The 11,383-nt window shown below is 38.7% G+C and overlaps 1 protein-coding gene across 3 annotated transcripts in view; it reads right to left on the bottom strand.

The window, feature by feature from the left end:
• Positions 1–11,383, bottom strand: part of LOC128689283 (lysosomal cobalamin transporter ABCD4) — a 368,619-nt gene that overhangs the window by 99,411 nt on the left and 257,825 nt on the right. For 2 of the 3 annotated variants that reach the window (XR_011392042.1, XR_011392041.1), the window contains 3 exons: positions 9,617–9,819; positions 9,386–9,528; positions 764–1,134 (listed from right to left, as the gene is read on the bottom strand). Coding sequence is in view for 1 of the 3 variants with exons in the window: in XM_070085217.1 (XP_069941318.1) it covers positions 828–1,134; positions 9,386–9,528; positions 9,617–9,819 (653 nt within the window). In the remaining 2 variants the exon portion in view is untranslated. Of the gene's footprint in view, positions 1–424; positions 1,135–9,385; positions 9,529–9,616; positions 9,820–11,383 lie in introns of those variants that run through there. The other variant, XM_070085217.1, reaches the window with a different exon arrangement.

The raw sequence follows: 11,383 nt of genomic DNA, 5'->3' as shown, positions 1-11,383 counted from the left end.
ATCAGGAGTTCAAAACACACACAACATTAAATGAGATGTCCCTCGTAGATTCTAAGGCACCCAATCTCAATTTGCTGCTTCCATTATGGTTACTTTTTGATTCTAGATTTAAAGTTTTCAACAAGCTGAAGACAGGATGTTACATTCCTACTGCAACTAACAGTGTCTAGTGGTTGAGCACTGGATTCACTCTCATAGTGACACTAGCTTTGAAGGGATAAGAGCTTCATCACTACTTTTATTTTTGGCAAAGGAATGAGACAGTAAAAGTACTTAATTGATATCGCAGATTGTTGTGTCTGCTGAATTTACTTGAAACAGACAAGTTGTCATATTCCTAGTGTAACTAGCATAGCCTGTTGGTTGAGTAATGGATTCGCAAATACAAAGCTGCAGGTTTGATTCTTGCTCAGTTTTACGCAAATTTAGTGACAGTCATTTATTGCAACTTATAAATTACAGATACTGTGTGCACAAATAATGTATGTACCTGTGCACATACATGTGCATATTATGTACAGATGAATGTATGTATGCATGTACATACATATACAGGCATGTATATGTTTGTACATACATATGCATGTACACACATACACATGTATGCTCATATGTACACATGCATGCATGTGTGCATGCGTGTATGTGTACATGAGAGTGTATGTGTGCATGTGAGCACATACATGCATATAAATACATAGTAATGTGATATGAAAATAAATTACAACAGATACTTGCTTTTTGCTTGAGTTTCAGTAAATACCTGATTGTTGGTGGTGCAAGCTGTCCATTTTTTTTTTTTTGTCTTCACAAACTGGTTCATTCACTCAGAGTGAAGACATATCTCTCTCAGAGTGGGGATTAATTTCATCACATTCTTGATAAATGGTGTCCTTCTTCCAGCCACCTATTCCATCTAGGGTTAGCAAGGTATTGTGGTACCTTTTCAGAGAATGCCTGTGTCCCACACTGACTATGGTAATATTGTGTTGCAAGCATGCCTTGTACAGCTGCTCCTCAACATCTAAACTTAGAGCACTTGTTGCTTCATCTACAAGGGCAAACTGAGGTCGGTGAAAGAGAAGACGCAAAAAACAAACACGCTGCATTTCTCCAGGTGAAAGTGCATCATTCCTGCAGATAAAACAACACTTGTTATACAGTTTAGAAACTACATAGGATTAAGAGTTTGTAAATAATACTGTCTCATTTTCATTGAAAATGTTTTAATCATTAAATTTGTTAAAGGTGTTGCATATGCCTTAGGCTTCAAAAACTTAATTTTTGTTTTTAACACATTGGCAATCTCCCACCAAGGCAAGGTAAGGTGATGCAAAAAAGAAACACTTTCACCCTTATTCACACAATCACTTTCTTTGCAGAGGCACCCAGATATGACAGTTTAGATGTCACTCCAAACAGCCAATATCCCAAACCTCTTCTTTAAAGTGCAGACACTGTACTTCCCACTTCCAGGACTCAAGTCCAGCTAACCGGTTTCCTTGAATCCCTTCACAAAATATGACCCTGCTCACACTCCAACAGCTCGTCAGGTTCCATTCGTCTCCACTTACTCCTATCTAACACTCACACATACATGCCTGCTGCATGTCCAGGCCCCTTGCACACAAAGCCTCTTTGACCTCCCTCCATCCTTTCCTAGGACAAAGACTACCCCTCCGCCCCTCCACTACAGATTTATGCACCCTCCAAGTCATTCTATTTTGCTCTATCATCTCTAAATGACCAAACCACCTGAATAACCCCTCTTCAGCCCTCTGAATATTTTTTTTTTTTTGTAATTCCACACCTCCTAATTTCCACACTATGAATTCTCTGCATAATATTTACATCACACACTGCCAATAGACACGACATCTCCGCTGCCTCCAGACTTCATCTTGCTGCAGAATTCACAAACCATGCTTCACACCCATATAAAAGTGTTGGTACCACTATACTCTCATACATTCCCTTCTATGACTCCATGGGCAAGGTTTCTTGTCTCCACAGATACCTCAATGTACCACTCACCTTTTTTCCTTTCATCAAGTCTACAGTTAACCTCGCCCTTCAAAAACCCATCTACTGACAAATCTACTCCCAAATATCTGAACACATTCACTTTTTCCATAGTCCCTCCCTCAAATGTGATATCCAATTTTTCTTTAGCTAACTCATTTGATACCCTCATCATCTTATTCTTATCTATGTTCACTTTCAACTTTCTTTCTTTACACACCCTCCCAAACTCATCCACTAACCTTTGCAACTTCTCTTTAGAATCTGACAGAAGCACAGTATCATCAGCAAAGAGTAACTGTCTTAACTCCCATTCTGTATTTGATTCCCCATAATTTAATACCACCTCATTTCCCAATGCCCTAGCATATACTTCATCTATAAATATGTTAAACAACCATGGTGACATTACACATCCCTGTCTAAGGCCTACTTTTAATGGTGTACAGGTTAAGAAAACATAGGGAATGAATGCATTTGTCAATTAAAAACAGGATAGGGAAATTAGTAAATGGGGAGTTGGAGGTATTGGGAAAATGGCAAGAATATTTTGAGGAACTTTTAAATTTGATGAAGAGAGGGAGGCAGTAATTTCATGCACTGGTCAGGGAGATAGCATCTTTTAGGAATGAAGAAGAGCATGATGTGAGTGTGGGGAAGGTATGCGAGGCATTACATAGAGTGAAAGGGGGTAAAGAAGCTGGAACTGATGGGATCATGACAGAAGTGTTAAAAGTAGGGTGGATATATGTTGAAGTGGTTGGTATTTTTGTTCAATAAATGTATGAAAGAGGGGAAGATACCTAGGGATTAGCAGAGAGCATGTAAAATTCCTTTATATAAAGAGAAGCGGGACAAAAGAGAATGTAAAAATTACAGGGGACTAAGTTTATTGTGTTGTAGGTAGTAGGTTGGTAGACAGCAATCGCCCAGGAAGGTACTACCGTCCTGCCAAGTGAGTGTAATATGAAAGCCTGTAATTGTTTTACATGATGGTAGGATTGCTGGTGTCCATTTTTCTGTCTCATAAACATGCAAGGTTTCAGGTACGTCTTGCTACTTCTACTTACACTTAGGTCACACTACACATACATGTACAAGCATATATATACACACCCCTTTGAGTTTTCTTCTATTTTCTTTCTAGTTCTTGTTCTTGTTTATTTCCTCTTACCTCCATGGGAAAGTGGAACAGAATTCTTCCTCCGTAAGCCATGCGTGTTGTAAGAGGCGACTAAAATGCCGGGAGCAAGGGGTTAGTAACCTCTTCTCCTGTATATATTACTAAATGTAAAAGGAGAAACTTTCGTTTTTCCTTTTGGGCCACCCCACCTCGGTGGGATACGGCCGGTGTGTTGAAAGAAAGAAGTTTATTGAGTTGTAGGTTGTAGGTTGGTAGACAGCAATCACCCAGGAAGGTACTACCATCCTGCCAAGTGAGTGTAATATGAAAGCCTGTAATTGTTTTACATGATGGTAGGATTACTGGTGTTTTTTTTTCTGCCTCATAAACAAGCAAGATTTCATGTACTCCTTGCAACTTCTACTTACACTTAGGTCACACTACACATGCATGTACAATTATATACACAGGTTGGCCATCACTAATCCGGTAATCAGTTATCCGGTTCCATCAGTAACCCGGCACTAATTTCAGCTAGCATAATTTCAAATTTCATCGCTATACTGGCTCAAATTTCATCATTATACTGACTCAGAAATGGTGCAGATGGTTGTAAATCCACAGCAGCAAGCCAGTGGAGGAGAAAGCAGTGATGAAAATGAGAAAGATGTAGCAGAAAGTCTCTCTCTTGATAGGTTAATTAACCCTTAACCCTTTGACTGTTTCGGTCGTATATATACGTCTTATGAGCCACCATGTTTGACGTATATATATACTCATAAATTCTAGTGGCTTCAAATCAAGCAGGAGAAAGCTGGTAGGCCCACATGTGAGAGAATGGGTCTGTGTGGTCAGTGTGCACCATATAAAAAAATCCTGCAGCACGCAGTGCATAATGAGAAAAAAAAAACTCCGACCTTCTTTCTGGATTAAAACGCCGAATTTGTGGTGTATTTTTGTGTAGTATTTATGGTTGTATTCTAATTTTCTTGGTCCCATTTGACAGAATGGAAAACGTATTATAGAAATAGAGGTGATTTTGATTGGTTTTACTATGAAAAGAACCTTGAAATGGAGCTCAAAGTAGGGGAAATATTTGATTTTTGCCAATGTTCAAAAAGTAAACAAATGATGTCATTATCCAATAAATGTCCAACTAGCCATTCTAATATGCAGTCATGAACGGGTTGACACTATTTATACAATTATTACAATATTGCAGTAGTCTACATAACAGTAAATCTTCCATTTTTTGTTTGAATAAAAATTCAAAATAGAAAGCAAGAGTAATATCAGAGGGGCCTGGAGATGTGACTGATTAACAAAGAAAATGTTATTTTAGAGCCAGGAATGTCTGCATTGTTCATTCTGGACCCTATTTTGAAATTGGCACATTTTTTATTTTGCGTGAAATTGGCCAAATTGCCAATTTCTGACCACGTTATTGGGTAGTTGGAATCAATAAATGGGCAATTTCTTGTACTCAATCGATAGAACAAATGGCATTCTAAAGAAATAGCTATGAGTTTGGTTGACTGGAATAATGGAATTAGCCGAAAATAGGGCTCAAATTGGGCGAAATCGCTGATTCGTAAATATCGCTGAGGTCGCTAACTTCGCAAGAGTGTAATTCCGTAAGTTTTCCATAAAATTTCATTCTTATGGTGTCATTACCATCAGGAAAAGATTCTCTCATTTCATAAGATTTTTTTTTTTTTTTCAAAAATTTTTCGACACCAGGAGACACCTCAGGATTTGGGGTTTCGACAGTCAAGGGGTTAAACTGTTCAAATGAAGATCTACATTCACCTGCGTGGCACTCCGAATATTTTGAAAAATAAAAAAATCGTTTATTGTTTTTAAATTAAAGAGGGTAATTTTCTGTTTGGTATAAGACCAAAAAAAATTTTAGGACCAGTACTTACCGAGATTTAAGACCATGAAGTTGGCTCTGGATGCTCACGTGACAGCAACATCCAGTTCCGCAGCTTGCAGAAGTGTTACCAATTTACCCTTTTTTCTCAATTTTATTTTAATTTATATAATTTTAATGTTCTAATAATTACAATTTATAATAGTTCTTGTGATTTCATAGCCAATCTTTGTTCTGACACTAATATTATGCACTGAAATAGTACTCAAATAGTAACAATCACCCTGACAGGTGAACATTTTCACCTGCCTTGGTCATTGACTATTGTCTAGAAATATATACAAAGTATTTATAGGTTACAGCAATGTTTTAGACATGCTGGAGTATGAAACTCCTTGAAGCATGGTGTTATGACAAGGGTCAGATAAGTGACAGCCAGTGACATTTGATGAATGTACGCTGCTGGAGGGAACGTTGCCTTTAAATGTTTTTACTCTTGCACACAAACATGTCTTTGTATATCTGTCTGTCAGTCTATCTGTTTGCCTGTGTGTCTGTCTATTTGTATATTGTCTGTCTGTCTATCTGTACATCTATATGTCTGTCTGTCTATCTGTACATCTATATGTCTGTCTGCCTAGCTCTGCTTATCTGTCTGTCTAATTCAGTTAATCTGTCGTTCTGTCTTCTATATGTGCCTGGAGTATAATATGAAACTCCTTGAAGAATGGTGTTATGACAAGCGTCAGATAAGTGACATTTGATGAATGTGTGCTGCTGGAGGGGGGGGGAACCTTGCCTTTGTATGTTTTTACTCTTGCACACAAACATGTCTCTGTATGTCTGTTAGTTTATCTCTCTGCCTGTCTACCTGTCTATCTGTACATCTATCTGTCTATCTGTCTGCCTAGCTCTGCTTATCTGTCTGTCTAGTTCAGCTTATCTGTCTTTCTGTCTTCTGTGTGTGGTCATGTTTATTTATGTCATATATCTACACTGTATATCATTTGGCCTGAAATTTTAGGGTTATCCTAGGTAATTTATATTATGTATAATAACTGTACTTATGAGTACATGTGAGAGACAGAGATAGACAGAGATATAGATATACAGATACAGACAGAGACAGCCAAAGTCAGCCAGCCAGCCAAATACATTACAACATAAGAAAGAAGGAACACTGCAGCAGGCCTACTGGCCCATGCAAGGCAGGTCCATGTCACCCCCCGGCTTAGACCAATGACCCACAAAGTCAGGTCACATCCACTGAAGGAAGGAGCACAACATCTGACCTAGTAGCTCAAGCTAGTCAGGTCTAACTCATACCCACCCACACCCACTCATGTATTTATTTAACCTATTTTTACATTTCTCTTAAAATGTGAGTGTTAATATGACATGACATCAGTGAATCACTGGTGTTAGCCAGGCTATTTGCTCTGGTTGGCACTCAATTGAACTGCTGTTCCCACAAGGTACTAAGTGGTCCCCGATTTTTTTCATGCTGTGCACACTGAGTGCAAAGACCCATTCTTTCATGTCTAGGCGGCTCAGGAATGAAAAATAAAATGATCTACATTCGGAGCCCCCCACATGTGAACATAGATCTACGTGTGGACAGTTTAAGGGTTAAGTGCATTCTAATCTAATCACTCTGTAATCCAGCAAACTCACTAATCCGGCACACTACAGGTCCCAATGATGCTGGATTAGTGATGGCCGACCTGTATACATCCCTCTAGGCTTTCCTCTATTTTCTTACTAATTCTTGTTCTTGTTTATTTCCTCTTACCTCCATGAGGAAGTGGAACAAAATTCTTCCACCGTAAGCCATGTGTGTCATAAGAGGCGACTAACATGCCAGGAGCAATGGGCTGGTAGCTCCTTATCCTGTATACATTACTAAAGTTATAAACAAACTTTTTTTTTTTTTTTGGGGGGGGGGGCACCCTGTCTCAGTAAGAAATGGCTGGTCTGTTGAAAGAAGGTTACTGAGTATACCAGGTAAAGTGTATGGTAGGGTTATTATTGAACGAATTGGAGGTAGGGCAGAGAGCAGGACTGCAGATGAACAAAGAAGTTTTAGAATGGGTAGGGGATGTGTAGATCAAGAGTTTACATTGAAGCATATATGTCAACAATACAGTGGAACCTCTGCTTATGAGTGCCCCACCATGCAAGTTTTTCAGGATACGAGCCGTCGCTCTGTCAATTTTTTTGCTACTGGATACGAGCCAAAATTCAGGTTGCGAGGTTCCCCCTTAAGGGAGGTTCCTTGACTTTGGTGAGGGGCTCTTGATCTAGGGAATTGTATCTGTGCTCCAGTTCCCTAAATTAAGCCTGAATACCTTCCATCCCCTCCCCCCCACAGGCACTGTATAATCCTATGGGTTTAGCATTTTTTCAATTACGTATAACAATAATAATAATAAAAATCATCATCATAATAATAATAATAATAATAATAATACAGTGGACCCTCGTTTTATGTAAGCATCGGAAGCTGCAATTTTTGAAAATCGTAATGTTTTTTCATTAAAATACAGTGGACCCCCACTTTACGATCAGCTCCCAATGTGACCAATTATGTAAGTGTATTTATGTAAGTGCATTTGTACGTGTATGTTTGGGGGTCTGAAATAGACTAATCTAATTCACAATATTCCTTATGGGAACAAATTCGTTCAGTAATGGCACCTGAACATACTTCTGGAATGAAATAATATCATAAGCCGGGGGTCCACTGTACTGACTTGTGAATCGTCGTTTGACTCGCAAATAGTCGTTCGTCCCAGACGCGTACAAGCAGCCCTGACGCGGCCACAATCAGTGTCCTATTGTTTATCAGAAAGTGAGCACGATCCCACGCATTCATACAATACAGAGTGACTTACTTCCATTGCCTTCACTCAGAGCGTCATTTCTTCTAAAAACGGTGTTACCTGAGAATGGGAGTGTTCCTCTTTATTTATTCTACCGTATCAACGTAGAGACAACTTGTACACAAACCAGACGTGTACACCTGGTTTGTTTACAAAACTGGCGTTTGCCTGGTTTGTTTACATAAATCTGCGCCTGTCCTCCCTCATGTACTCATTCTCTCTCTCTCTCATATAGTATTCGTTTTATCTCATTTACTCACCCCTGACCCTACATTAAGACTACAAATATTTTAAGGTAAGTAATGAGTGAACTGTATATGCATTTTATTGCTCTGGGATGCTTAAATGTCATAGAATATTATGTGTGGGTGGAATGGCCTGTATGGTAGCCTGGCTGGCTACCATACATACCACACTTGATTTCTTACAATAAATACTACTTGTCTCACCCTAGATTAAGACTACAAATATTTTAAGGTAAGTAATGAGTGTACTATATGTGTATTTTACTTTTTTATTGTTTTTTAATGCCTAGTTATATTTCTAACTTAATATATGTTAGTATAAACTTGTTATCTAGTATTCTTATGCATTTATAAGTGGAAAAAAAAGGGTGTTCCGCTTTACGGCGATTTCCGCTTTACTGCGGTAGCCTGGAACCTAACCTGCCATATAAGTGGGGCCCTACTGTAGTTGAAAAGAAATCATTTAGTGCATGGGCTGTTTCTGCAGGCTGGATGTGAGTTTTGTTAAGTTTAGTTAGGACAATATCTCTAGTTTTGGTTGATTTTTGAGAGCCCAGGATTTGAGAGTGTTTTTCTAGATCTTTTTCATATCGCTTCTTATTTCACTGAACCTGCTATCATAGTACAGTTGTTCAGACTTCCTCATTATTTTAGTAAGTACTGATGTATAGTTTTTTTGTCCGTTCTTTAGTTACTAATTGCAGTCTGTACTGTTTTTCAGAGTTATGTTTTTTATCAATAGACCTGAGGATGCAATTTGCTAGCTATGGGTTACTTAGTCTCTTTGCTGTGAGCTGATTAGTTTTAATAAGACAGTACTTATTGTAGAGGTTTTGTATTTTTTGTAGAAAAATACTGACCCATATGTCAATGTCCCTATCATCAGTAAACTCTCTGTGCCAATCAATGTCACTGACTACTGAAATGAATTTATTGATTAATATTTCATCATGGAGACAAAATGAGATACTACTAACTTGAAGTAGAAGTTTACATGTGTTTGTTACTAGGAAGGTGGGGTAATGACCAATAGTACTGTCTGTGAAATCCCCACTTTGTCTCACAAATTCTTGTTGGTTTAGTTTTAGCTGGTATTACCATGGAATTGTACATGTTGTTATCTTGATCAGTGCATACTGTCTTTTACCTACAAAGAATTTTCATTAATTTTTGTCAAGAAAATTTGCCAAGTACTTATTTTTTCTCCAAATCCAACTATTTATCACAAATTTTAACTCACCAATTCCAATCAGGATCATTTCTGAGCCCCCCCGCACGGTTGACAAGACCTCTCATGTGCAAGGAGTCCAGAAGACTAAGTATGTTTTCACAGGTATCATTGCTGACTGGATCCTTTGGGTCTTGTCTCAGAGGGTAGATTATCTGTTAAGAAGATACAAAAATGGTACACTGCTTTATGTATTCAATTGAAATCTAAATTAATGGGCATTATCCTTCTAAGTATCCTTACCTGTTCTAGAAGAGAGCCATTAGTGAGGAGTGGTTTTTGGGGCAGAAAGATGACAACTTTAGGCCCAGGAGGAAAGTCATAAGCAACTGTTCCCCGAGCAGCCGGCCACAGTCCACGTAGTACACGCAAAATGCTGGATTTTCCAGACGAACTTGGTCCCATTATCAGAAGATTGTCTCCTTTACGAATGTCTAGATGAAGATCTGCAAGCATACACACCATACAGATTATTACTACAAATTAAATTGTTATACACTATGTCTTCTATTTTATCATACACGTGTGTGTGTCATCCCGCACACACAGGGGTCATCCCACACACACTAAAAACAACAGACATAGCCCCACTCCACAAAGGTGGCAGTAAAGCAATTGCAAAGAACTAAAGACCGATAGCACTAACATCCCATATCATAAAAATCTTTGAGAGGGTTCTAAGAAGCAATATAGCCAACCACCTAGATACCCATCAATTACACAACCCAGGGCAACATGGGTTTAGAGTAGGTCGCTCCTGCCTGTCCCAGCTACTGGACCACTATGACAAGGTCCTGGATGCTGTAGAGGATAAACAAAATACAGATGTAGTATGCACAGACTTTGCAAATGCTTTCGACAAGTGTGACCATGGAGTAATAGCACACAAAATGCGTGGTAAAGGAATAACGGGAGAAGTTGGTAGATGGATCTACAACTTCTTGACAAACAGAACACAAAGAGTAATAGTAAACAGAGTAAAGTCCCAGGCAGCCACGGTAAAAAGCTCTGCTCCACAAGGCACAGTACTCGCTCCCATTCTATTCCTCATCCTCATTTCTGATATAGACAGAGATGTAAGCCATAGCTCTGTGCCTTCCTTTGCAGATGACACCCGGATTACCATGGCAGTGACCTCCATTGAAGACATTGCGAGACTCCAAGAGGACATCAACAAAATCTTCGAATGGGCCACTCAAAACATTACGAATTTCAACAAGGAGAAATTTCAACTGCTCAGATATGGGAAACTTGAAGAAATTAAAAATGTGTCATGTTATACAACAAATTCTAACCATACAACAAAGCAGAAAAGTAATATGAAGGACCTGGGAGTGATAATGTCAGAGGATCTCGCCTTCAAAGACCACAACAATTTATCTACCTCATCCGCTAGGAAAATGATAGGATGGGTAATGAGAACCTTCAAAAGTAGGGTCGCCAAGCCCATGATGATTCTCTTCAAATCGCTTGTGCTCTCTAGGCTGGAATACTGTTGTACACTAATGGCCCCCTTCAAGGCTGGTGACATTGCAAACCTGGAGAGAGTACAAAGAAATTATATACAGTGGAACCTTGACCTACGAGTTTAATCCGTTCCAGGAGCTAGCTCGTAACTCAATTTACTCGTATATCAAATTAATTTTCCTCATTTAAATTAACTGAAAAGCCATTAATTCATTACTGCACTCTGGAGAGACGAGAAAAAATACTTGAATATGACGCTATTATCAACTGTATGGCTTATTTATCTATCACAATTCATCTAATATGTCATAATAAACAAAATAATTAGCACAGAAACATGATATATACTCTAGAATGAATAAAATAGGCCATAATATGGTGGCAGAGACAGTGTCAGCGGCAGAAGCGTCGACCATTTGTGTCCCAATTTCACTATAGTATCTTCCCATATTCTTACTGTAAGAGAAAATGGAGTATTTTTGAGGCTAACTGCAGTAGATCACTAGGACCCATGGTTAGAAAAAAGAAATTTGGCCAAATGAC

Source organism: Cherax quadricarinatus, chromosome 15 (genome assembly GCF_038502225.1).
Source record: "Cherax quadricarinatus isolate ZL_2023a chromosome 15, ASM3850222v1, whole genome shotgun sequence".
In the NCBI taxonomy this organism is placed as follows: Eukaryota; Metazoa; Arthropoda; class Malacostraca; order Decapoda; family Parastacidae; genus Cherax; species Cherax quadricarinatus.
Note: the sequence above shows the minus strand (reverse complement) of the source record. Positions and strands in the feature narration are given on the sequence as shown.